The sequence below is a fragment of the Lingula anatina genome, chromosome 1 (genome assembly GCF_051362555.1).
Source record: "Lingula anatina isolate TDL-2025a chromosome 1, LinAna3.0, whole genome shotgun sequence".
NCBI lineage: Eukaryota > Metazoa > Brachiopoda > Lingulata > Lingulida > Lingulidae > Lingula > Lingula anatina.
The window spans coordinates 62360265-62387631 of record NC_141767.1 but is presented as its reverse complement, the minus strand read 5'-3'; the positions used below and the strand labels follow the sequence as shown (position 1 = coordinate 62387631).

The 27367-nt window shown below is 35.1% G+C and overlaps 1 protein-coding gene across 31 annotated transcripts in view; it reads right to left on the bottom strand.

Moving 5' to 3' along the window:
- LOC106170911 (rho guanine nucleotide exchange factor 28) overlaps nucleotides 1–27367 on the bottom strand; it is a 106442-nt gene that overhangs the window by 7458 nt on the left and 71617 nt on the right. For 25 of the 31 annotated variants that reach the window (XM_087000925.1, XM_087000926.1, XM_087000930.1 and 22 more), the window contains 25 exons: nucleotides 26194–26236; nucleotides 24673–24758; nucleotides 24107–24159; nucleotides 23275–23346; nucleotides 20984–21058; nucleotides 20747–20817; nucleotides 20235–20378; nucleotides 19963–20015; nucleotides 18746–19051; nucleotides 18268–18385; nucleotides 17813–17982; nucleotides 17366–17447; nucleotides 16940–17025; nucleotides 16523–16712; nucleotides 16164–16247; nucleotides 15903–16003; nucleotides 15713–15779; nucleotides 15377–15523; nucleotides 14204–14788; nucleotides 13093–13241; nucleotides 11093–11158; nucleotides 10089–10313; nucleotides 3959–3993; nucleotides 866–992; nucleotides 246–362 (listed from right to left, as the gene is read on the bottom strand). In XM_087000925.1, coding sequence (XP_086857051.1) covers nucleotides 246–362; nucleotides 866–992; nucleotides 3959–3993; nucleotides 10089–10313; nucleotides 11093–11158; nucleotides 13093–13241; nucleotides 14204–14788; nucleotides 15377–15523; nucleotides 15713–15779; nucleotides 15903–16003; nucleotides 16164–16247; nucleotides 16523–16712; nucleotides 16940–17025; nucleotides 17366–17447; nucleotides 17813–17982; nucleotides 18268–18385; nucleotides 18746–19051; nucleotides 19963–20015; nucleotides 20235–20378; nucleotides 20747–20817; nucleotides 20984–21058; nucleotides 23275–23346; nucleotides 24107–24159; nucleotides 24673–24758; nucleotides 26194–26236 — 3252 coding nt within the window. The remainder of the gene's footprint in view (nucleotides 1–245; nucleotides 363–865; nucleotides 993–3958; nucleotides 3994–10088; nucleotides 10314–11092; nucleotides 11159–13092; nucleotides 13242–14203; nucleotides 14789–15376; nucleotides 15524–15712; nucleotides 15780–15902; nucleotides 16004–16163; nucleotides 16248–16522; nucleotides 16713–16939; nucleotides 17026–17365; nucleotides 17448–17812; nucleotides 17983–18267; nucleotides 18386–18745; nucleotides 19052–19962; nucleotides 20016–20234; nucleotides 20379–20746; nucleotides 20818–20983; nucleotides 21059–23274; nucleotides 23347–24106; nucleotides 24160–24672; nucleotides 24759–26193; nucleotides 26237–27367) is intronic. The other 6 variants (XM_087000919.1, XM_087000928.1, XM_087000927.1 and 3 more) reach the window with 6 other exon arrangements.

The window sequence follows — 27367 nt, the reverse complement described above, 5'->3', positions numbered from 1 at the left end:
TACTAACTACAGTATATGAAAATTTCTACTAATTACACTTTAACTTTAGCCAAAAGGCCGAGAAGCAAACATATTTTTGGCATGACAGTTTACACTTGAAAATTTAAAAGCAACTATAAAACCCACACTTTTCAGAAAAGATAGGATCAGATTTACCAAATTCATCACAAGGCAAAAAAAAAAGTATCAAAAATATGATCACGTTTAAAAAAGGAAAACAAAAGAAGAAAACTGCCCCAGTCTACCTGTTGTTTCTCTATATCTTTCCTGTGTTCTTCCACAGTCTCTCTCTCTGCCTCCAGTCGCATCCTCTCCCTTTCCTTGGTCTTCTCCCAATCTGTTCTCTCAGTGTTAATGGAACTCTGAAACATGGCAAATGATGTCAAACAATTATATTTCAATTAACATATTAACACAATATCACAGACAGGTTTTAAAAAATCTGTGAAATTCATTGTGTGACAAAACACATAATCTCATGAACCATCAGAATTAAATTTAGAATCTTGGAATTCCATGATTCTAAGGAAAAAAGCTTATGTCTGACATAAAACTAGATTTGACTTATTTGGGTTGACATTCATTTCACAGGCAAAGACTACTTTAAATAAGAAATTTAATGAGCTTGCATCATCAATAAAAACTGATTTATCAGGTATCTAGATGTCTGAGGAGAATTGAGTTAGATGTCTGAACAGATCTTAAATTAACTGAAAGAAATTGGTAGTTGACAATTACATGTAAACTGCCTATATTTATCCAAGGGTGCAATTTTTTACTTAAAGAATAAAAAAAATTGATAAACTAGTTAAAAAGTTTAAAGAGATGCAATCTCAGGAATCAGCTGGGATTGCCTGTTGTATACCTGGAGTCGACGTAGTTCTTCCAGTTGTTGGTTATGTCGAAAGGTTCCTTTCCTCTCCTGGTACTGCTTGGTCTCTGCCGTCAATTTCTCCACTTTTTCATTAGACTCCACAAGGTGAGCTTTGCATCTGAAGAGATCAATCAAAATTGTTACTTAATAGGTCTGATTGTAAAACCAATAGACATGTAAAGCACAGTGATAGAAACTAAAAGTAAACATCTAGCATTTTAACTTTTGGATACACTTGTGTGTATTTGGTGGGTGGGGTTTTGATAGGGTTGTCATCAAACTCTTTTGTAATTTCAACATTTCAATTTGCAATAAAACTACATGACAATTTTCAATGGATATTATTTTACAGTAAAGATATCATATTATGGAGTAAGTAACCAATCGTCTCCAAGTTACCTACAAAAACAGGTTACAATTACAAATGAAGTCTACAGCCTCTAGTAGCATCCACATTAAATTGTCACCCTTTACTCAAATTTTGGTAAATAAGGACATGTTAATGGGTTTTTAAAACGCCCTTAACATATCTTAATGGCCATTTTCTCTCCTTTAGACATGGCTTGATCAAAGGCAAGAATGCATCAGTCTGTGGTGTTATGTGATGTTGCATGGACAAAATCAAAGTAAGCCCAGGAATGTCACAGTGTCCCCATGTTTATAAAGCTTGCAGACAAACTTAAAGCCACAAAAATCTTAAAAGACAGAACACTTAGTCCCTGCAAAAGAGACGACTCCAGGGGAATAACAAACATTCTTCCACTAAGGAATGCTGGATAGAACAACAAGACTCTGCAAGCAATAAAAAAAAAAGTTTCGAGTTTGAGGGGGTAATAATACATAACAATCTGCCAACTTTTCTTGTGCAGCCAGGTAGCGGTAGACTTACACACAGGAAGGGCACATCACAAGGTTAAACACGCGACCACTTAGTCTAGTCTTTTGTAGAAAGAGGCATGAAATTATGCAACACAACACTCAAAGATTTTGTTCAAAATTGCTCATGCCTGCTACACTTGGTCTACTGTTCTGGATCCGGTTGCCAATTTTGCTATCCCCTTTCTCTTAATAACTTATGCTGACAAGCACGATTTGTTGTCATCTTTTATAAGCGAGTTAAACAGAACCAACCTCAGGTATCTGATATGCTGAGGCAGACTCCTCAGGTTCAGGCTTGGGTCATTTGAGGCATGAAATGCCACACCAAATGTAGAGTATACTTGTTAATTATGAATGGATATGACCAACCATCCATCAATCATAAACAAATAGAACAGGAGTAAGATATTAACGCTTTTGGTAGAGAGCAGAAAACAAGTTGAGCCAGGTAATGACTGTGATTTGAGAGATATGTTACGTGTTTTTTTGTGACATTCAGTGCAATTAGGGGGTTGAATAATGGCAATCAGAGCACAGGTTAACAACACCGGCTGTTGTATGTGGAGTTTCTCTTTACTCAGATTTCCATGACAAAAAAGAAAATACAGTAAGAACTAAATAGACCAAAAACTAGACTGTGAAGCTGGCTAATGTACAGAAACTTACTAGAAAAAAGTTATTTCCACAGCCCTTTTCCACATAAATTAAACACTGAAAAATTTTTCAAGTTTGCAATGTTTGCAGTGATCACTTCTGAATCATGAAAAGTATATTTCCGCCTTCCAAAACATTATTCATTTTTCACTTATCTTGATATTTTACACCAGTTCTCTATCTTAAACATGCATGTAAACACGACTTTTCATTTCACATTTCAATTCATGAAAATTGCAGCAACCACAGTTTCAAATAATTCACGTAACTGGAAGAGGTTACTTCACTGCCAATGAGAAGAGTACTTTCAGTCTTAGTTGAGTTGCAAACACAGCCTATGTAAGTCTGGTGATGTCAGTGAGAGTACTTTCAGTTTTAGTTAGTCCTGTTGTAAACACGGTCCATGGATAAGAGCCCCAGTGTGCATGTTCCATACAACCTATCTCAGTCCTGTCTTCATTAATATGCTGAGAAAACATCTCTCACAGTTCATCTTTTCAGTGACTACTGGATGAAATTTCAGCTCACTCCAAACACTGGCTCTATGAAGAACTGTGTTATGAAAGTCATACTTACAATAGCAGTCTAGACGAGAAAAGTTGTTAGATACAAGGGTGGCATTATTTTGCTCATATCAGAAGAGCAAAAAGGAAGGTAGCCCTACATTTTCCATACTCTTGTAAGTTTACTGAACAAAAAGGAGCTTGTATCTCTCAAACGACAGATCATGTTCCCCTACTGGGTCACCAACATAAAGAGAAAAAGACCTTATAGCCAAATATAAATATGAAACACAAAAGTTTACCCCCGTCTGGGAAAAAAAGGCAAAGTGAAAAGATTAGAGAAGATAAGTCTCTTAAAGAAACCATATCCTTGATTTGAAGTGAATTAAAGTGGGAAACAAAACATTGGAGTTCCAAATAGGTGTCAGAGTACCATTAATTTTTCTTGTCATACAGCGTAATTATTTTTCTCACTATTTACAAATGTGTTGTATTAGGGTCTCAGAGCCTGTAGCTATTGTTCAATCTCAACATGTCCCGCACAACTATAGACATTTATCTTATCAATAACAAAACAACCTCAGCAGAGTTTTTTCCCAAAAGGGGATCAAATGTTTCTCCAGCAGAGTGATGGAAACAAAGCTTGAACAGAATAGAAGAAGACAAAAAATCAGTATTTTAATGTCATTGAAACCTATGAAGAGCACCCTTTAAATCCAGACTTAATTTATCTTGGTAAAAAACAGATAAAAAAAGGCAAGACCAAAAAAAAAATCTTCCATGATACCTTGAGCTGGTTTTCTTTCTGAATGTAGATGAGAGGATCTCTGTTTGATCCTAAATCAGACACTTACAAAGGTTTTCCGCTTTCCACAAATTGAGTAAATGGTTTGAAAGAAGTTTCGCTGTTTCTTTAACAAAATTATCTCATTTTTTGTCCAAAATAAATATAACCATGCCAAATCCCCACAATTTTTTTACAATAATTCAATTTTGTTAACAGGTTAGACATTTTATAAATTTTGTTTATAACACCGCAGATACTTACCTCTCAAGTCTTGTATTCTGGTGGATTGATGCATGCTAAAAATATAAAAACATTAAATTTAATGCTGTTTTAAATAGGAATACATTGAATCATATTGCAAACAAAATACATATTGGTCCACACATGCAAGCACGCATGAACACACACACACACACACACACACACACACACACACACACACACACACACACACACACACACACACACACACACACGAACCAAGCCAAGAACAATGCGCAGGTATTTTTTTTCAAAGAGAGGGAATTTTATCTTGATCATAAATCTGGATAAATGTTAAAAAGCAATTTTCTATTTTTGACCTTGATGAGTCAAAATGTCAAATCCCAAGGGCATCGCTGACTGAATGAATATGACATGCTACCTAACACATTATGAAATAATTACTTAGTCCTTTGCTAAATAATAAATAACTGTGACATTTGAATTCTGAATTTGAATTCATTGAACAGCTGTCTGTAAAATCAGCACAGACAGTACACAAGAAAACTGTCCACTTCAAATAGCAACCGTGCACGTGAATTCTCAGATGTCAACAAAAAATGTCTTCAACTGATCACGGGACCATTCACTTTGGTGTGTAAGTATGATTATTTGTCCACAGTAACATCAAATGACACTTGTCATATATCAAGGTGACCTGTTTATTGCATGCCTGAGCTTTATTAGATAGTCACACTATCCGCATAGAGAGGCCGCCAGCCAGACACTTGGTCACCTGAAACAACTTTCTGTGACAGGTGAGCAGCGTGCTCTTTTGTCTGGGGGAGTCTGGACTGTAATGTACATCATCAGCATGTTAGTTCTAACTGCATGGAAATGTGGAATGGATATCAAAATAGTTTTGAATGGATTTTTTTTTGCCCTGAAAATAATTCTTTGCTAAAATGACTACATTTTCCATAAAATGAAATGCAGCATTTTTTCCTCATAGTTGGTATGTTTGAAGTAACTTCGAGGGCAACAAAGATTTTTTCCTAAATTTTGATGACAATGATTTACTTTTAATAAACAATTTGCAACAGCTTCCCCAAGATCTGAAAGCCATGCCTACATGTTCAGGCAAGCCTTATCCAGCATATATAGTTAACAGACATACCAAACACCACTATGTGCTTGTAATAATCATCCATATAAATCCTCCTACACAGAACTAGACAGACACAACTCATGCCTTATCAAGAAAAAAAAAAAAGAATTCACTTGAGAAAAGTACTTTTTATTTCACCTGTGGAATGTTAAACATGCAGACACCTTAGTCTGGCAGGTAACAAAGAGAGAGGGGTTTTAGAAACTCTACCAAGAGAGACTGGCTAAAATCTGACCATTGCTGATATTTTAATTTTATAAAGGCCTACAATTGCATGTAATGATACCTTTTGCAATGAAACTCTTCACAAAAACATTTTTTATCTTTTGAGTTAAATTTCCCATCATTGCCCATTAAAATAGTGTTCAATTCCAACCCAGAGGCCTAAAAACACAAATGCTTTCTATTTTCCAAAGTTGAACAACTTTGATCAAATTTCTTTTATCTCTCAGACATCTACAAGTCCCCCTCCAAATCTGTCAAAATAGACTCAATCTCAAATGTTATGTACCCACTGACTGAATATGGAAGGGTGTTTGATTTCAGATGACACAATAACAGATAGCTTCCACCTGTTTACTAAATGGAAAATGCCACTAAGTACTTCTTGAACATTTCTAAAACATCTCCATGTTGGAACTGGCCCTTTTTTCACAACTTCAAAATGCCGACATCTATGTAGACATTCTTTCCCCTGACCTAAAGACTAAGGATTTGTTTTAATAATTCTTGCATCATGTCAAAATGACAGAAGTTGCATAGTTTTCTTAACAGAAAGTTATGTTACATATATATATATCAATAGATTGTCACTTATTTCTCCAACTAAATACCATCCTCTCATCGTGATGATGTATTCAAATCTGTGCTCTTTGGGATGTTTAAAACATGCAGAAAATTTGACTTGTGCATAGTTTCTACAAACACCTGTCACTGTTTCATGTGATACTGAACATTTCAGAGTTTAGATACTCTTTACTTGTCACTTGATCATCTCAGCACAAATTCTTACAGCTAAAGTCTAAGAGCCATGTCAAGTGAGTCCAAATCTGGTGTTAATGCAAAATCACAGCCAAAAGCTAGAACTCAAATGTTCATGTGGGAAAATGGCTTGTTCAGGTGCCAAACAATGCAAATGGTCACTGGTAATTGACAGTTCTGTTGTTTTTTTCTGTTTATTTACCAACATGGGGAGTGCTGAGCCCCATGCTGACACCCACGTGTAAAAACTCCACTGACCACATCTGCCGTAGGATAGTGTTTGCCTTGAAATTCCACTATTACATGTCACCTGGGTTGGTTTGGTAGGTAGATAGGGAGGGGGGTTATCTGAGGATGTACAAACAGGTGCATTGGAATGGCTCCAATGGCACACTCACTGGTTACTACTATAGGTACTGTACTGTCTTTCTTTCTTTCTGTATTTTTGTTCTTGTTTATCTTCCTGAGATAAATGGGGCGACTTGTTTAAAAAAGTGACCAAGGTAGGAAATTTTTTCCTGACAAATTAACTTAACCCTGTTTAGGTTATCAATTGATCACCAATAACTACCCAAACAGGCACATTACTGTGTTTTCTTGTCAGGACAAAAAATAAGGCATCGTATTTCCAAGGATAAAAAAAAATCATAAGCAAACAAAACCAGTTTGATCCCTCCATGTGTCGTTGGTGAATTGCTTTCATCTGTACAGATGAGTTGTCTCTCTCAGAGTGGAGGGGTAACACAAACATGGCTCTTGAATTCTGAGCCTGCTGAGAACAATTTACTGATCCTTCATTTTGATAGTGGCCCAGACCAAACAATTGCCTTACATAATATATGTACTGCCAGAGCTGTATTCTAAAATAACTTGAGAGCCTACAGGCACGCAAATACAACATGAAACAGTCTGGGCTGTGATACTTTGGATAAGGTTGCAAGTGCTCTTTCAGGTTAATTTAAGAAAAATCATTTTTACCTACATTTAACAGCTCCCTACCCCTGTCCAGAAAATTTTTTTAACAAAACCAATATTTTTGTAATTTATATACTAAACCTATAAATAATCTTTCTTCATTGTCACTCAAACTAGTTTGATAAGTAGGATATCAGATATTTCAGTCTGCCTAGTGTATCTAACAAATACATGCTACTTGATACTTGAAATGACATGAAATGAGGCGTCAAACATAAAATCTGCTGTAATTCAATTTGAAAGGAAAAAAACCCAGTAATTTTCTTAAATCAAATATCAGAATTTGTGCTCTTGACATGCTGCTGGTCACAAGAACTGGTACAATTTGCTGTAACACAATACAGACTGTTGACAGCTAGATCAAGGCCACATTTGAAAGGACCACAGTTTCAGCAATTAATGTAATGTCTACATACTGCCACTGTCACTGTGATGGATGCTTACATGGAACCTCTGCCACACCCACTTCAACAATCCGTAAACCTTAAAACACCTTCAAAATAGAAAGATCCTTTGATATTTGATTTGGGAGAAAAAAATCAGTCTGGACTAAGACAGCATTTGTCCCCACTGACCCTGTCTGGCAAATGAGAAAGTCAACTGGAGAGCTAATATAATGTGATGTCTTCAACTAACTGGAAGATCTTGTGTAATGGCAAGTTCAACGGCAGCACCTGACTAATGAAAATGACTTCACTACTTTGCAAAGAATGACTGCGGACATACATGAGGAACAATATCATCAAAAATAATTTTTTAAAAAAATATTATCCTATTTGACCATAATTTGCAGTTCAATTGATCTAAAGATTTTTTGCATGAAATGTCATTTTGTCGTAGCCATCTATGAACAGTTATAACAGTTTATATTCTTTTGAGAAAACCAGTTCCAATAACTTTTCAAAAAGAAAAAATTTTTTTTAACCTTGCATGTTGCATTCATTTTGTAATACTTTTTTTAAATGCTATTAGTAGCTACTCATATTCCCTGCAATACTCCCTTTCATGACATTAAATAATATGTTTTTGAAAATAAAATGATATTCTGTGCTCCACTGTTCCATTGTTTCATTTGCCATGAGCAGCTTCTTATGTCATGATTCAGATCTTTTCTCCACCCCAATTAACCACACTTGGCTGACTTCCAAGTCACGATGATACATTCAATACACCCAGTCTGTTAGCGCATGACATAATCCAACAATGTCATTTTTCAATTGCTGTCATTTTTTTCCTTTATATATTGTCATGTAGAACACATTTCTTTTGTTTGTGTTCATCTGCCAAATTGCAGCAATCAAGGCTTATTACCTTCACAAATATGACAAGGATATGTTTCAGGTCTAAAACAGTTGACAATGGAAATGGGGTTCCCAGGAAGATAAAACCTATGAAAAACATATCATCATCAGGCAAAACTGTATCAGAAATGTTGTAAGCTGCATTAGTATTGGAATACATGGTGGGGTAGCCCTGTATTCCTGATAACATTCAAGGTGCTTTCTCTCTTGATATGACTACAAGCTGCATCATGTCACTGTCTGGAGAGAACTTTGTCCCAAATTTTTGTCATCAGTTTTAAAAGGGAGCAGGATTGGCCATGGGATCCTTGCCATGTAAACATTAAACATGAAAAACAAAGGAACCCTTCAAATAGTAAATGAAAAAAAAAAATTAACTTCTAAGATTTAAAAAAATTCAAGGACATGGTAGAGCAGTATATAAAGGGCCTTTGGATAACCTTCAACTGAATTCCGTAAAGGACATACAGTTGATATAAACAATTGCCACTTTCTAAGGATTCTGAGAAATAAACAACAGTTTACTTGTCAAAATGTCACAATCTCAAGTGTTTTTTTCCTGTTAAAATATATAAATCATTGTTTTTGGAAAGATTGCCCTTTCTTTCAGTTTATTGCACTTTTTGAAAGATACTCAAAACTACATTCTAGATTTTCAATGTAATTCTTGCTTTAATAGGTGCATGTTTACATCACAACCAATACTTCATTTTGTGATGATTTCTTTTAGACACTTGTTTATTCTATAATGACAAAGAGCTAATTTAAGGTAAAAACTACAACAATGGTTCAGAAATTGCTAAACAACAATAGCGACTCTTTCCATTGTTGACTTTCATTGCCAATATCTTACTTTTTTAACAACACATTTCTGCCTTCTGTGGCTTCCAGGCATTGTGAAGAGTGTAGATATACAGGCTGATGACAGACATGTAGTCCTAAATTGTGGGTATTAGTCAGTTGGAACAAAAATGAGCCAGCCAATGTGAAAACAATTGTCTTGTTAACCCAAACTGCTGGCCATTTTTTGCCACCTGGTGTGAGGAATATGGGTTAAAGTCTCATTTAGTAACATAGTTACGCCAGACAGCGATAATTGTCAAATAGCACAATTACACCATGTTACCCCATAGGGCCATGGAAATAAAAACGGCAGTTCATGTAATTTATTTCACTACTCCCAGTATGGTGTCTTATGTCGATGGTGGTTTGGATTGCACACCAAAGTACACATAGCTTACTTTGTATGTAGCAGCTTATTAAGTAAGAACAAATTCTGAACAATGGCCATATTTATCCTCTGTTACGCTGCATTTGGTCATTTGGTCTTCAGGCAGAACAGGACTTTTTTTCTTCTAAACTTAATCTTTAACATGGCAAAGATCAATCTTGAGTTACTTTGATCAAACTGTACCTCAAGTCTGACCAGCCTTGCAGGGTGCAATTAGTCCTGAAGAAACTGACAGATCTTACACAGCATTAGAACAAAACTCATGCTGAGTGGGGGAGAAGCCATTTCAGTACACTTGCATTGACATTTCCATTTCATATTTACATTGACACATTCATTTTGTGCCGTTCCACACCTTTATTTATCAAATTTTGCAAAATCTTTTATAAGGTTCACTTCATACATCTACAGCATAACTTTAGATCACCTCACACACACACACACACACACACACACACACACACACACACACACACACACACACACACACACATACACACACCAATCACAAACAAGTTAACATTATCTCCTCACCATGGCCTGTGCTAGATACCGCAGAATCTGCTCCAAGCAGGCCGCCTGCTCCCTCACAGGGGGTATTAGACTAACTGAGCTGATGGAGAACTCGCTGATAGACCCCAAGTCACTGGATTTGTCACTGTGTCGAACATCTGGGGAATCGTCCTTCTCAGCATTTCGCGTTGGCAAAAGCCCAGATAGGAACGTGCTCGTACGTTTTAATTTCTGAAGAGCAGGATCCTGGATAAAACAAGTTATGGAAATAAATAACGAATTCTGGATTTGCTTTTAAATTAAAAGTTAATGAGAATCCACTTATTTCATTGATGCAAACATCAAAAATTAAAATTGTCAAATTGCTGTGAAACAAAAGAGTTAAACTAAAAATATTTAAACACATTTTGCATATTTAACCAAATGCTTTCAACACATTTTGTGAAATTTATTCATCAAAATGTAAAAATAAATAAATGAAATATTTGACACTGATAAATTATGCTCAAGACCAATGGTGTCTTCCTATAGGTATTCATGCGCAGTTTGTAACACAGCATCAGCTTCTATTGTATTGTGTACAACAATGCAAATCTTAATGCTATAAGTGGTTATCTCACTCATGCACTCCTATATAATAAGAACACTGAATAAGACACTTTTCACAGACATAGACAGTCACAGACACGGGTACTTTACAGGCACAAACATGTATGAGCAAATACTAAGACTGACTAATAAGTGACTATTTATTTCTTTAGCTATATGATGCAATATTATAGTCTACCATATTTCAGATTTTAAGCCAATTTTAAGAAAACTGTTTACATCTATTGCTAGTTGGTATATCCATGCTATCATAACTCACCATGCAAATGTCAATAGTGACAAGTTCAGTGTCCTTCTATATATCTGTTTTAGGAATAGTGATGTTTCTTTTGTTAGACTACATGTAACTAGTATAAATTCGATTAAACAAAAGTTACGCAAGTCCCATGCTTAGACAGAAATAGAGTGTAACGCACCCTTTGGGGCCGATATACGCCCTCATGTGAAACCAAAATATTGCCACTACCTCTGCGAATAAGTTTCTGGAGAAAAAGTTGTTAGAGTTATAGGATTACCTGAAATCTTTATATTAGGAGACATGAAGGGAGAAAGAAATTTGAACAAGGAGTTTTCAATAATAAATCAAGATTTCTGGTTTGCTCTAAATTGGAAAAAATCACATAGTCCCCCCAAAATTTTAATTCACCTTATCTTAATTAGGTTTCTCTTCTTAGATATTTCTAGCCATTTTTAGTTAATATGTGTTTCTAAAATGTGTCAGTTTTACTGTGTTAGCTGATAGACTTTGGGAGAAAAATTTGTCCAAAGCAAAGCTTTCAAGAAAGATGATGAAAATAATACTACTATCAAGAAGTTATTCAGCGCTCAGTATAAAGGGTGAAGAGACAAGACTGCCTACTCTTTTTTTTCTAGGTAAGTGCTTGTATCTGGGTAAGGTCAAAATTCCTTTCAATTGCAATGATATGTACCTTTATAACCAGATCACATTGCAATACCTCAATATAATCTTATCACCTTTATCCTCACAAAAAATAATGCCACAGCCTCAAAAATGACATGAATATAAATTGTTGTCCTCTAAACAGGATTCGTCTTGGTATCTCCACCCCTTCCCCCCCAACACACACATACACACTTCTAAACTTCCTTGGTGCCAGAAATGACACCTAACATAAATCTTTGAACCACAATTTCAATAAAACTGCATATCATCTTTTTTTAAGAAATGAGTTCAACACAAAATTGCCAAAGTCAGGGAAGTTTGGAGTAACAGGATACCAGCACTATTGTAACAGTAAGCAAAGTTGTCTCTAATGTGGAACTAAAAAATACAAAAACTGTTATTATATTTAATTATACGGAAACTGTTGACAAGTAGTTTTCATAAGCATAAATCATATCATATTTAAAATTTATTAGATTGCACTTGGTAACAATTAGCTTGCAACTTGCATAATAAATTTTGGATTATTGCCAAGAATTGTCAAAGATGTGCCTTCTTAAAAGCATCAATCATATTGGCTTTGTAACTTAAATTTTCCCCCTCAAATTACCCCTGAAAATGTATCAAAAAATATCAAGAAGAATGGGGGAATGGGGATTTCAAGTAGGACAAGTTGAAAAAACTTCAACACCATGTTTATCCAAACCATGAAAGGTCACTTGTCTTATTTTTTTTAACTTGACTAAATGCGTGCCATTTTTGACAGTTTGAAAATCACTTAATGGCACCCGATGATAAATATTGTTGAAGTTATACACCCTTTCAAATTCCAATTCAGGTGAATCATTCCAACACTGCCATCTGCAGCACAACACTGTCAAGCTTATCAGTTGGAAATAAAAAATGAAAACTTCCAGAGCTGTGTCCATGTCTGTTTTTCTTGGCAACTGGCATTTTAAACTCAAATTGAGCCTAGGAAGAGTTATCGGTGCCTTCTTTAAAGCAATTTGGATTTTGTTCTTTTGTAAACTGTCTGTTGTTATCGTTGTTGTGGTTGATATAATTACAATGAATCAGAATCTCAGGACAGGATCAAATTAACTTCTTACAGTTCACTGTTACTGAGATTGCTACCATAACAATAGTTTTATCTTGTAACAGTATTGTATTCCACTTTGTTCTCAGAAATCTGAGATTTGTTCAAACTGTACACAAACAATGCTTGACAACTCTAGCAACAACAAGTCACAGAGCTCAGTCAGGTTTGCAGGGAATCACTCACAGTTCTATCACAATAAAAGCAATATCAGTTTGTTTTGACAATTAAAGCACACCAATGCAAAGCTATCCGATTTGAATGATTATATCATTCCCCCCCTCTAAAGGAAGATAACGTCGGGTTCACTCAAAAACTTACCAAAAATAAAGGATAGCGCTTAAGTTTGTTGCAAAATTATAATCAAACTAAATAAAAATGAAAGTTAAGTATAAATACCATGAAAGATACCATACCTTACTGGAACTAGAATTACTGACTGTTGTTGTATCACTTGCGATGGCAGAATCTGTATCAACTCCACCATCTTTGTTGAAGCTTTGGAAACTGGAAAACGACCCATCATCATCTTTTGGAAATGGTGGTGGTCTTCTTTTTACTGAACCTAATTTGGTGAAATCACAAATTAGATTAGTTATAACCACTTAAATCATGAGAATTCTAAAATAATAATGAATTAGCATTTGTTTTCTTGTTATACAATAGTTAATTGTTCACACTTTAAATAAAACTTAAAGAAAACTAAAAATAAAGTTTTCTATAGAAATCAAATATCCCTATCACTGTATGCAAGTGTTATCTTTGGTTAGACAGACTGGACCAAAACCGAAGAATGACCAAAAGATATATTAGCTTGTTACAGGCATCTTTTGTTATATCTTTCATTTGGTAATATAATACAAATCAGTAGCTCAGTTTGTAATTTTATCCCCTTTTTTTCCAAGCTGAATAAATGATGATCTAATAATATGTCTTTAAAAATATGTCTTTATGATGAATACAGGAGTGTTACTGTTGAATATAGAAGTGTTACTGATGGTCCTGAGCCCTTGTGCTGAATTTCTGCCATTTGAAAAAATGCAAGTTAAATTGTATAATGAGACTAGACAAAAAACATATATATATATATACATATGAGTACACATAAATAAATAGACAAGTAAAATTATAACATATTCATTTTAACACACACGAGACAACACAATTCATGCTGCATGCAAGCCAGGCACCCACCACCATGCTATATACATGCAAATTAAAGAAGCTGTTTAACTTCTTTCAGATATAATAAGTAAGATTTTAGCTAATCGCCTTCATTTTTAATTAATCACCTGGCATCTCTTTACCTTTTCTTTTTAATCAAAACTTGGGGTCAAATGTTAAGGATTGGTGTATAGAGAGGACTCGTACAGACAAGTGACCATGGATGGCCAGCTTACAGTTGGAGCCTGGTTAGAGTGAGAAGTCTTAAAGGCAGGTTACTTATTAATTAGTCTAACAGGCCATTAGTCTACATGGTAGTCTATGTCTACAACACTGATCATGCAGCTACTGCCTAGAACCAACCTGAGCTCCCGTCAGATTGACCAAACCCAGCAAACGACTCCACACGGCGTAGCTGTGGACCAGAGCGAGAAGCTTGCACGCTTTTGTGTTCCCCGGCATCGCTATTGTGACGCAAAATACTAGATCTGCGCATTTTTGCAATTTTTGTGCGAGAGCTCCAGAAGGGCTTGGTTGCTTCCCCCAACAATTCATGAGAGGTCGTAACCTGCAGGCTGGCCTTGCGTTTGATCCAGTCTAATGGGCTACGGGACTTACGTCGTACTCTTAGTTTTTCTTCACTACTAGCCAAGTTCTGCCCTTCTTCAATCCCAATTCCCATTACACTGTATCTTTTCTTTTGCAAATACACCCCATGCTCAATACTTTCTCCTGTGTCCACACTTTCTCTGCTCTCTTCAATGTCATTCAGTTTCTGGTGAGCAATATTTCTATCATCATAACTGTTTACACATGCACCAGTGTCCAAGTTCAAGGGGACTGCCCCTGACATGCTGTCAATACTACATTCAAACTGGTTGTTAGTCACTTTAGTTAGATGGTCTAACATTTTATCCACCACAATATCACTGTCTACAGTTTCAGTGTCTAGAAGGAAAGAGACACAGCAAGCATGTATGCAGGTACAAAGAGAAACATAAACATTATATATGAAAACATGAATCGGGAAGATATGTACAGGAAACAAAACAAAAATCAAGAAGCAATCTCAAAGATGGGAGATACGATACACACGGTAACCAGCACAATAGCAGAGCCTATTCTCAGGACAAGGTCCTTTTTTTAGCATAACCTGTATTATTTTATTAAATGTTTTGGTTGTAAGATACTTGACCAAAATGATATCCAAAACCAATAAAACCCAAAATAAAATGAGAACAAAAATGAAAACCTCAGAAAGAACATCACTTGCTTAATTCTTATTCATTGGACAATACTGGTCACGTGGTTAGTATAATAAAATACAAGCCAAGCTACAGGGGAAAGCTACGGGCTGCAGGCCATGATCGTCCAAGTGAACTTAAATGTCTTCTAATTTCTTGACAAAAACAAGCAGAATTCAGCTTCCAAATCAAAGTCCCCTGGGAGGGGGAAACGTAAACAAAACACTGACAGCATAGGGGGAAAAACGCAGAAGCAAGTGCAGAAATTCCAAGGCCTCTCTCCGTATCCTACCTGCAGACACCTCGAATCCTCCAAAAGTCTCGGAGCGTTTAGGAACTGGTGGCGGAGTGTAAGACCCACTTTGGTGTTCCCCAACACTGCTGACACTGCGGCTGAGATTTGTGCTGCCACTTTGGAGGAGCCAGGACAGACGCTCAGCTGGAACAGAAATACAGTACAATAGGTCAAGTATGGCCAATTCTTTGGTGAACATTTTTCTGTGAATAAAAATTCTGTGAATGAAAATTTACAATTTACTCTGTTTTGCATTAAATGTAAGATCTGACTGAAATATAAATACATGTGCATCATATATAAATGTATATATGCAGTGAAGAGCATGAGTACCTTCCTTAGCTGCTCTGTCAATCCACTCTGCAGGGTTGGCATCCTCATCTTGACCATAGGGCTGCAACTGAGCAAACAAAATACTTTATTTGTCAATCAGTTACCATGTGAATGAAAAAACATTGAAATAGATATGCATCATAATATCATATAAATCTTTAAAATCTCAATAAACGTCAAGCTTTCTTACAAGGTGTTCTTCCTTGGGCTGGTGGTCGAACATGTCAAAAACAGCACGTAAGCGATCCTTGAGCAATTCTCTTATTTGATCTTGTGATCTTTGCAGGAAGCCTGGAAATGGGAACAAAATGGTTCAATTTTTTATAAATAAGGGTTTCTGTAACTGCCTGTTTGAGTATTTCCATGCTAGTAGAGCAAATAACAAAAATCGAATCTACTGTAAAAAAAACTCAGTCACTTATAACAAGGAAAAATTTGGCCAGGTACTTACTAAGACACTCTCTGACTTTCTGTGCCCGGGCTTCCCTAATTTTTCTCTCTTCTTCACTTTCTGATGGCACTCCTTCATCATCATCTGCAATATATACATTCCAAATATTCAACACCAAGTATCAGCATGTAGATGTACTTGGTTAACAGTAGAACAGGAGTGAACTTTGTTAAACTGCACTGACATCAATAGTGCCACTACTTTTCATCATATCTTTAACAATCAAACTAACTTTCTTTGAAATAAGTAACATTTACCACCCAAAAAAGCAAATAAATCACCTTATTCATCATTCAAAATAATACTATTATAAAGGAAGGAAAAGTTTAAAATAAAAGTTCCTTAAACTAAATCTCTACCTTCTTCTGGACAATTCCTTATGGCAGCACTGACAATGTTAATCATCTGTTTCCTCTCCTCTCCTGACTTGCAGACAAACTCGTACATCTCAGGGGTGTCCTTGCTCTGGCTGATCACATAAACTCCCTTGTTGTCCCGTGTGGCCCCCTTCTCTCTGACCAGCAGTTTGTACAGAGACACCACACTCGCCTGCGGGAACACAGAGGATCTGTTAGTCACTAGTACTTGATTATTACAGATTATTTACAAAATCATATTTTCGTCCTTTTTATGTGATTATGCAGTATAAAATACTTATCTGTCAAAACTTCTTATAAGAAGAAATTCAAAATTTTTCATTTATTGAGTGTACTGATGTCATCTTTACACAAAAATATTGGAAAAAACTATGGGGGGAATAAAACCATCTTCCATACCTTATTATCCTGGGTGAAAAATGTGTACTTCTGATTATTTTCTTGAAGGAAAAATACTAAGTCAGAGAGGACAACAATAAGTACATCTGGAAGGGAAAAAAATCAAACAAATCAATTTCAATTCTAAATTTTCCAGAACAATTTCTATTGCTAATCACTCATTTTTGCCATGGTTTTTGACAAAAATATATTGCAACTGATTTCATTTATGATCACCATTATTAACAACTACAATGATATGGACCAATTTGACAAGGTCAGCATGCATTGGGTACGGGAAGTCCACTGTTATCTCCCAACTCAATCACATTTAAATTAAGTGACTTTTTCTTTTCCTAAACTGACAAAGATAAACAAAGGTAGATGTGATAATTCCATTCAAAATTGGATAGTTGTTCTAAGAGTAACATCAGACAAAGCACATACCAATTGTTTTTCCTCTGGCGGTTTTCCATGCTATAGTTGACTCATACACCAGTTTCCGATTATTTGATAAAAGATCAGATTTCTGAAAAGAACAATAACATTCTTGTTGGTCATTGTAAAGGATACTGAATGATTCATCAAACAATCTGACATGAAAGCAAGCAACCCCAACTGATAATTTTAAAACAATGAAAACAAGTAGAACACAAAATGATAGCACTTGGCAGTAAAAATAGAAAAAGACAAGTTATCTCTGTAATCTTTATACCAGACAAGAGACACAACTGTCTTCTGTGCTGTCTACTGTTTGAAACTATCGTTAAAAGGAGGGTGTGACCAAGAACTCTCCATAACTGCAGAGAAAAACAGACAATTCTGAAACTGCTAATACATGATATCAGAAGGCAATAATCAAAGCCTTTAAAATGTGTATAATTAGGTCCAAACCTTGAATTTTTTGCCCTTGTAAACTGCTGTGGACCTGACATCCAGTTTGTTGTAGATTTCAATGAGCCTCTGTTCTTTTTCTTTGGCGTCTACCTGGGCATCTATGGCATTGAGGATATTTCTAGCCAGCATGTCTGCCTTCTTCAGCAGGGCATGGTCTGGATTGGTCTCTGCAAAACACAAAATAATTCAAAATGATGCTCTATTTCTGTGGAACTTCTCAAGGTATTTTACAGTTATCTATTGCTTGGCTAAACAGATATATTTAACAATAGTCATTCAATCAAGTTAACATCCTCCTTCAAACTTTATCAGGACACCTATAACACCTTAGAATTTTATATGGCAAGTTAAACTAGATGTTCATCTTATGACATCAAATGATTTGATTGTTAGTCCAAGTTAACTGAGCTGTGAACTTGTCCTATATAGGAATGATCACTTCTTGCTGTTACCTTGTGTTTTCTTGATCACAGCTTCAATTAGGGTTGGCATCTTAGTGAGCCTCTGGGTCACCAGTAAGATACAGTCTGGGATACTGTGGTGCTTGCACAACCCATTCCCACTGCATTTCTATATGAACAGAATTCTGATTATCAGTGCAAATATTCTTAATGAACTGATATCAGGTATATTGATAAGGAATTTCCAAATATCTGAATAACTGCATACTGGTCCATTTCAAAATATACCTTGATATAATATAAGTAAAATTTTCTTTGAGCTACAAAAGAGTTTTATCTGTAATTACACACTTTACAGAAGTTTACCGAGTTATTCACAGGTATTTGAAAGCAGCACAAGGAAAAATATGAAATTGTTTCACAGTAAACATATCATTCTGGAATTGGAAACATCATTTTTACTACCATCAAACATCCACTGACAATTTCTTGATCACAGCTTTTTAAAAAATCCTTCTTTATTACTTACCCTTATAAAGTTCTGAAACTTTTTCTCCTGTTTAAAAAGGTCCTTATACAAAGCCTCGGCTTCTTTTTTCTTGCTACAAAACTCCCCAAATGCCGACACCATCCTGGTGCTGGATGGTGAATCAAACTGTTCAATCAGCAAGTCTCCTATCTGTGAGACAAACTTGTTGGGGTGCTCATCTTGTCTTTCTTGTAGCCTTTGTAGGAATGTGGCTGATATGTCAATAAGATCTTCAAGGCGTGGAAACAGTCTGTCCACCAGTTCTGGTGGCAGGCCTACCTCATGCACCAAACCATGGCTGTAAACCTGAAATCACAATGAATGATGTAAATAATTGTTTTACTGAAAAGTTTTTATTCAAAAGATTTTAATCAATATTTAAAGTCATAATAACTCTTCGTTTCGGCCAAAAAATGAATTTTTCTGGAGTAAACAACAATTTTCCCATACTTACCAATGGTTAATGAATCCATTTTTACATTCAAAGTTAGTCCCTGGATTTTTTCTAAAAAGTTTGGTTTTTTGTTAAAATCTCTTAAGAGATTTTAAAAGAGTATAGCCATCAATGGAGGTCACGTGGTCTAAAGACAAGCTCAGATATCAGAATAATAGCTATAACTGCTGTTTTTGTGGTAAAACAGAATATATTATATTTCTATGAGTTATTCACAATGTTTTTATTGTGAAATATAGATCTTATATAAAGAGTTATTATCCCTTTAAATACTAGAGTTTATATGTATAAGATTACTTTCGCATAAATATATATTTATACCATACTTTTTTTTTATTTTTTTTTTTTTAGGATAACGAACCATTTTATTATAGCAGTTCCCATTTTTCTTTAATATAACGCTCTTTTTCCCCGTTTTTCCTCAACACGTTTTCTTCCACGGAAGCTTCAAGATACCCTGAGAGCAATTTCTTTTATTAATGTGCGCGACCGTGTTTGAACTTAATTGTTTAAGTATTGATATTTAACGTCATTTACAAATACCAATAAAATAACCCCATGAAATAAATGAGATATATTGAAAAATATGAAAGCCCACCAAGACGAGTTTCATACCTGTTATTACCTGGCTTGGGAATAGCAGCGGTGCATAATTAACAGGTTTGTTGTAAACGAGCTTTTATACCATACTTTTAATAATATTTCTTTTACATAAAAAAAAGTTTTAATAAAAAACTGCATAGTTCCAATATTATCAACCAACCCTTTGCATGATCTTCAAAGTTCGCAGATGGTGTTTTTCTGTCATAACGATTTCTGGAAAAAAATTCAACAATCTTGGGATTAACCAATCAAAAAAAAAAAAAATAAAATAAAATAAAAATAAAAATAAATAAAAAAATTTAAACATTTTTTGCACCAATGTGAATCCAATTATTGTTTCTTAACCTAAAACATGCTACATATGTAACTGTCCACTAAATCTCTGAAAGGTGTCATCTTAGAACTGAAAACCACATTATATATCAAACTTACCCCAAAGGTGATCCTGCCTCTTGACATCTTTCTTACTAAGGCCAAGTTTGGAGATTTCTTTTTTGTTGACATAGACACTCCAAGCTTCAGGTTCAGGGCCTCTGATCATCAGGTCTTCATCATCCTCAAACTCCACTTGAGCACCTATGGAAGATAAAAATTGAAATATCTTGCTTAATGAGCTCCAGGATAGACTTCTGGAAATATATTCTGATAGTGCCTGGAAATGTCTGAAACTGAACACTTTACAATAAGTAGAACTATGATGTCTAAATACTCCTGAAGAGAAAAACTTCTCATCCACTTTTTTTAAAAAAAAATTAATCACTCCTAAACCAATTGTGAATCAAATAATTATCTACCTACACTGAGATTGTGTTTTGTATTTTATCAAATTCAAGGTGACACTGAAGTTGACAATCATAGGTTTATGTAATTGTGTTAGCTGAGAAGATTGAGTAATGGAGACTGATTGTGACGGAGAAGAAATAAGAATGTGCTGGTATCTTTACCTTCATCCAGTGATTCCATTGAGAGAGAGACTGTGTCTTCCAGGTTATTGCGCAGTCTGCTTTGTAATGAGCTAAAGAAAAAAATAAATAATGGAAAACCAATTAAAGTGTGACAAAACAAAATACCAAATAACATATACTGGCTGTAAATGGGGGTTTTCATTTACCTGCTTGTATCCCATTAAAAGTTCACAATTCACTAAAAAGAGAACTTGGTAATTCTGTAGAGAGACTTACAGTGTTGAAGGGTCCTGCCCCATAGATATCGAAGCGCCATCTAGAGACTCTTGGGATTCCTCAGCTATGGCTTTACTGGAAAATACAAGCAAAATATACAGTTACTCTCCTATAAATATAAACCACAACTGTATTAATAACCAATAATAGTACTTAGCTAAGATGTCAGAAAGAACATTGAGAATTTGAACCAATAATTCAAGGCTTTTAAGTTTTACTTTATCTTTTCTAATGTTCAGTGATTTTATAAATGATCAAGGTTATGAATCCTGAAAGCTTCAAGCACAGATGTAATATGGGATTGCAGAGGCAGAGAAAACATGTAATTTTACTATTTCTCCTTATTCCTCTTTGTTCTTACTACTGTCAGTCTACTGTAAACTGCAATATTTAAGATTATGCATCCTAAAGTTTAGTGAAATCTGAAATAAAAGCATGATCTAAATATTGCTAAATTTACAACTAAATGCACACAAGATACCTAAGTTTAAATATGTAGAAATAACTTAGATGCTGACTGACAAAATACAGAAAAAAATTAATAAAGTTAATGTTTAAAGTTTTCAGTCTTAGAATTGAGGTTAATGTCACTTATTAACATTAGAAAAACACTCATGCTTTTGTAGAATAAATTATTCCAACTTTTACAAGGCCAATTTTTTTTTCAAATAAAACATGGCAGTTATTTAATCTATTTCAAAGGGCAACACCATCCATATCCAAGTACTTAAAAATTGGCTGAAAAGAATGCTTTACAAAATAGGTACACGTAAGTACAAATACATGGTGAAGGGGCACTAATGCACTGAAATACTAATATGACTGCACATATGTGCTTAAGGCAAGCTGAAGAAAAAATTTCTGGGATGAAGTTTGTGCACAAAATTAAAGCATGTTTCCCTATATGATGAAGTCCTACACAAGGCAGTGTGTTCAATGCATTGCTTTAAATCACTTAAAGTGCAGATGCATTATACCAGGCCCGTAGCCAGCAATTTCAAAAGGGGGGTTCGTTTTCTGAAAAAGTGGACCTTTTCCCATGAAAACTTCATGTACCTAGATCAAATTTTACCCAGAGTGGACCTTTTCCCAGCAAAAGGGGCGGTTCTTTCGAACCCCCCGAACCCCCCCCTGGCTACGGGCCTGTTATACATATTCTTTTTGTCAACATATTGCCAGTCTTCAACTTGGTACCAAGAGTGTATAAAAGGGACTTTTGGAATATATGCCATGACCAAGTTTCATCACTTCTTGTTACATAGTGTTAAATATATTTATATATGCAGCAAATGCAGTAAACAATACCGTAATGGCAATGCTGGTTTCATGACAATGACCCGAGGAAATCAGCTCTACTAACACAGGCAACTTTCTCTGTTATAGACTAAGAGAAAACATATTCTTCTAGGATGTTATTCTTTTCAACTCTTGCATTCAAATAACAGTTGGTGTCATGATGAACCCAGTTTAATGGGGAAGATGACCTTTCAATGAAATATTAGTGTTTTGATAACATTTTCTGATATAAATCATACATCCATAAACCCTACAGATATATGTCACCTAATATGTTTGTAATTTTACTATTAAAACTGAAAATAACATGCAAGTAAACTTTTTTTTCCCAAAATGTACTACTCTGTTGGAATAGTCATCACAAACTTTACCATGCCAAAATCAAAATATAATGCAGTGATTTAAAAAAATAGAATAATAAATAAGAAACTAAACGTGCACCTGATTGTGGACATGCTTCTCCATTTTCCATTTTTATACACCAATGAACACCAAATTAAATGGCATTCATCTGTTACCTTGCTTCTCTTTAATAACAAAAATACTAATGAAAAAACCTAACTTTACCAAGTAACAAGATTTCCCAACATTTATGCATTTCTAACAAATAACAATCTGTCATCATTAATATCCATAAAATTCAACATTTAAAGCGCAGTTTGCACAAAAGCCTTTGCCTATTCAAAGCCCAAAGCAGCTTGCTACTATTACATGCATGCCATTAGAACAATGACCCAAACTTGCCAAGATCTGGCAAGGAACACTTCAAAAGCCATCTCACCATAATACCAAAAGGGATGCTGAACACTGATAAACACTGGGACTCACATGCCACAGAACACATGGTGATGCAGCCAGTTGATTAGTAACTTGCAAGCATAGACAAATACATACATTACAAACATATGATTGTACATCTATATATGTATACTTTGTATCCCAGCATGGTTGTATTAGTAGACATGAGCCAAGGGTTAGTAAATGGCATCACTTACTCTATCCCAAGTTTAGCTGCAACCCGCCGCCATTGAGAATATGCCCCTGAGGACCATCGGCCAGCATTCAATCAATTAGTGAAAATGCATGCCATTAGGTTTCAAAGTGGTGTTTAATGAAATAAATTAACTAATCAAATAATATATGACAAAAATTTTAAATGAAATAAAAAGAATTAATTATGCAGTGACTTGTGATTAGTATAGGATACAAAATCAATAGCCTGTCACATTTTACTCCTGCTTGGTAAAGTAAAAGTGAAAGCTGGTAACATACTTTCAATCCTTTTATTCATTCCTAACAAGTTCGTTGACCCACAATAAAGCAAACTAATATCCTGACACTTCACCCGCTTTCTAAAGGTTACACATTTATCTACTCAAGAGCTACAGCATGTATGTTCATTTGAAAAGTATATTTCAGGTCCATATTCAGAGTTCCTCTCTCCATTAGACAGGCAATACATTTGTTGCACACCTTGGTGGAATAAGCATCATTAAGCTGCTTTGTTCTTCTTCCAATTTACTGGCAGATGTACACATGAAGCATTCTTTAAACTTTCTGCCAATATATATTTGCTGTGAGAAGCTTCTTTAAGCAGCCATCAAACCAACACATTTTTATATCACAGAAGAGAATTCAGCAATAAAGCCTCAGTTTCAGCACAGACCATCGCATGCCATGCCAGTGAAGCACCCAAGATGGGTGTGAAAATTCTGAAGCTAGTGCCAAATACTTGGACAAAATAGAAAAGACGAGACTTCAACCATGTATGAGGTAGTTGTTGCGAGGAAGCAAGACAGGCTTGTGTTTTGAGGAGTTGATACTTACTGATCATTTGGAGATGAATTCCTGTTTGGCAGTGAACTAAAGGAAACAGATGTCTGCAATAAAAAAACATTCTAAAGTTAGGTAACTGATTAATACTTTCAGGGCGACCAGCATACAAATCACATCAGAAATACATATTATTTTACCCAAGAAAACAAAACAAAAAAAAAAAAAAAAACGAATGGATTAACTTATCATATAGTTATCTTTTAAAATTTTTTGGTAAAAAAAATGATACATTACAAGGTTAAAATGCATCACAAAACTGAGGTATATAGGTATAATAGGCATGATTCCACTACTATGATTACACAACTTCATCATTAATGTTAGCAAGTCTCATTTACAGTAAACCCTAACTATAAGTCAGGTCTCCTGAAAAAATATAAAATCATTACAATAGAATTTTATCATTTTAGAATTCATCAATTTTTATCAAATTTATATGCCAAGGTAATTTTTACCATTTTGCCCAAATTAAGTTAGGCAGGTTTGGCTGGTAGCAGATACTACAACATCTGGATTCCCTGATGTTATTTTAAGTTAACTTAAAGACGCACACTTACCTGTTTAACCCGACCAGCGGGCACTGACCCTGCCTCCACAAAAGACTGTGATGATTTCAATATTGGTCCACCTTGCTGCCCTCCTACTTAAATACAGGTTTGTTCATAAGTGAAAAATGAAACAAAGTATGCAAGCAATTATAAAGACTATTACTAACTAGCAGAACTGACTTTCTTCATCAATAACAAAATTTTACAATATTCATCTAATAACTGTTCCTTTATTAACTTCTAAGAAGTACAGCTCAAATCTGTCAAAATTTCTGGCAGGAATATTAAATAATTAAACACACACACACACTGATTTCAACCAAATATTTGGCATTTAAATGTTTTGCTTGATTAGAGATACATGTATAAAAGGCTATGCAGTATGATCCATCACTACAGTTTTCTGCAAAAATTCCTTACAAGTTTTCCTGTTTGATTTATCTATCAATAAGGCTTCTTCCTGTTTTTTGGCAGAAATTAATACTTTCCACTTGGCAATAGTACACTGCCTTTTCAATCCTTTTGCACCCAAAAAACGTAGAAAAATATGCACCCAGAATATTTGTCAATCTTTCTTTTTTAGAAGTGAGAAAGGGGGGCAAGATGGCTCCTTCCTTGATTTCACAAAGCAGTTTTTTTTTAAATATCTAACTGAACTTTATGGACAAAAATCCCCATTTGAAACAATAATGGCACCATCTGGCACAAATTAAGTATCAAATACCAAGGTAAAGTTTAGTCCCCACCTTTAGGTACTGAACATCAACCCCATGTTTATAAATTTGGTAACATTTACTGTGTGTATTGAAAGTTGAGTCTGCCAACAACATAGAAGTTTACCCAAGCTATCAGTTGATTTACATTATCCAGTGATCTGTGCTGTCTGCCATGATACTTAGTGCACTCAAGACAAAACTGAGTAGAAAAATCCTTTTAAATATGGAATGTTTTGAAAATTAACATTAATCATCCCACACAATTTGTTCCAGTAATATCCCCCCCCCCCTCCCCTCTGACCTCAACACTCCTAGCCAATTGCATATCAATAAATACTTCATTGTTTTTAGGAATGTGACCAACATTACAGTAATAACAGTAAAGTGATCAGGCATAATATGGTAAGGGCCCAAATAGTAAGGGGGAACACATGACCCCTTCATCAATTTCTGTTGTACAGAGAATTCCTTTCAGAATTTGTACCTTAACTGAAAAAGAAGGTAAATACCAGGGATTCTCTTAAAAGAAACCATCATTGGGGGTTTCCTGAAGTTATGGTATGGGATGAAAGGAAACCTAGCTTTTTCAGCTTACTGGCAAATCCAAAATATGGATTAGACTCATTTGGTGCATACAACTGCACCTCCCCCCTCCCCAAACCCCCCAATGTCCAAAAGTTACCATGAAAACATGCACTGACTATAAGTTTGCACGGTTGGTTAGCAGTGAGGTTGTTTAGCAGTCACGCTGGGTGCATACAGGAGAGGTGATCTAAAGGTTGAAAAGGGAGATGTGATGAATGAAAACACCTACCTGGAGGGGGGCATCTTTCCTGTATTTCCCGACGATATGGCCTCTGTAAGAAATTCACAAAAGTGCATCAAAAATAAATAAAGCAAAAACTACAAATGATACACTGTTTTTCATCAATAATTGTTGGGGCTTTTCCTGAAATTTGATTTTTTTATCACAAACCATTTTTTTCACAATATGTAGCAACTGGGTATACCAGATTATATTAAATTCACATCTCATATAAAATTTACTCTTGGCTTTATCTGCCCATCCTAAAGATAGGTAAGGGAACATTTTTGAAAACTATACTTCGCTGTTCCAAGTAACCATTTTTGGTTCAAATTAATTACAACACTTCATCCATTTTCTTTCCATTATCATTCACGTGACAAGTGGGCTTGACAGTGTTAACCATTTCAACTGACCAAGGACATTTCATTGTTCAACTGTTCTCTTATCTACCTAGACTAAATCACAAGATGTTTTCCATATCTAATGTTTCTAATGATAATCCCATATCTTGTTTTCATTCATCTTATAATCTATATACGCCATATTTTCATGTCTGCCTGCATTAAAGATTTCAAAGAAAAATCTTAACATTTAGTTTACTAAAAGAAGTGTTTTCAGCAAATCAATTTACTGGAAATAAAGTACTTGAACTTGCAAATAACTGACAATAAAGAGAATCAAATACTGACAAGAAAACAAGTTTAAAATACAAACAAAGTGATTTTCTACTCTTAAGTCACCTTTTCTTCCTCAGGGTATGTCACTTTGAACTGCAGAGTAAGTCTAGCCATGGTTCTCTGACACAGCTAGCATCGAAACAGAGGGATGGAAGGGGCTCCGAAACTATAACAACTGTTAATATTGTATAACTCCATCAAACTTTAGATATTTAAGTCTCCATTCAACACTGATGATCAATATGCACTGGTATTACAAAGGATAGATGCAACAAAGGAAAGAAATGAGTAAATGGGATCCATCTTTGGACTAGCAGTATAGAGAGTAGTTAAAGTTGACTAGATAGTGGAGATTCCTGTACTATTTGACATGTACCACTGCCAAACAAATGTTTCAATCCAACAACACTGAAGAAGTCACAGTTGTGCAGTGGTATAAACCACTAAATCAAGATATAGAAGATATTCCACAAAATATGAATTCTCCAGATTCTCTGATTTTC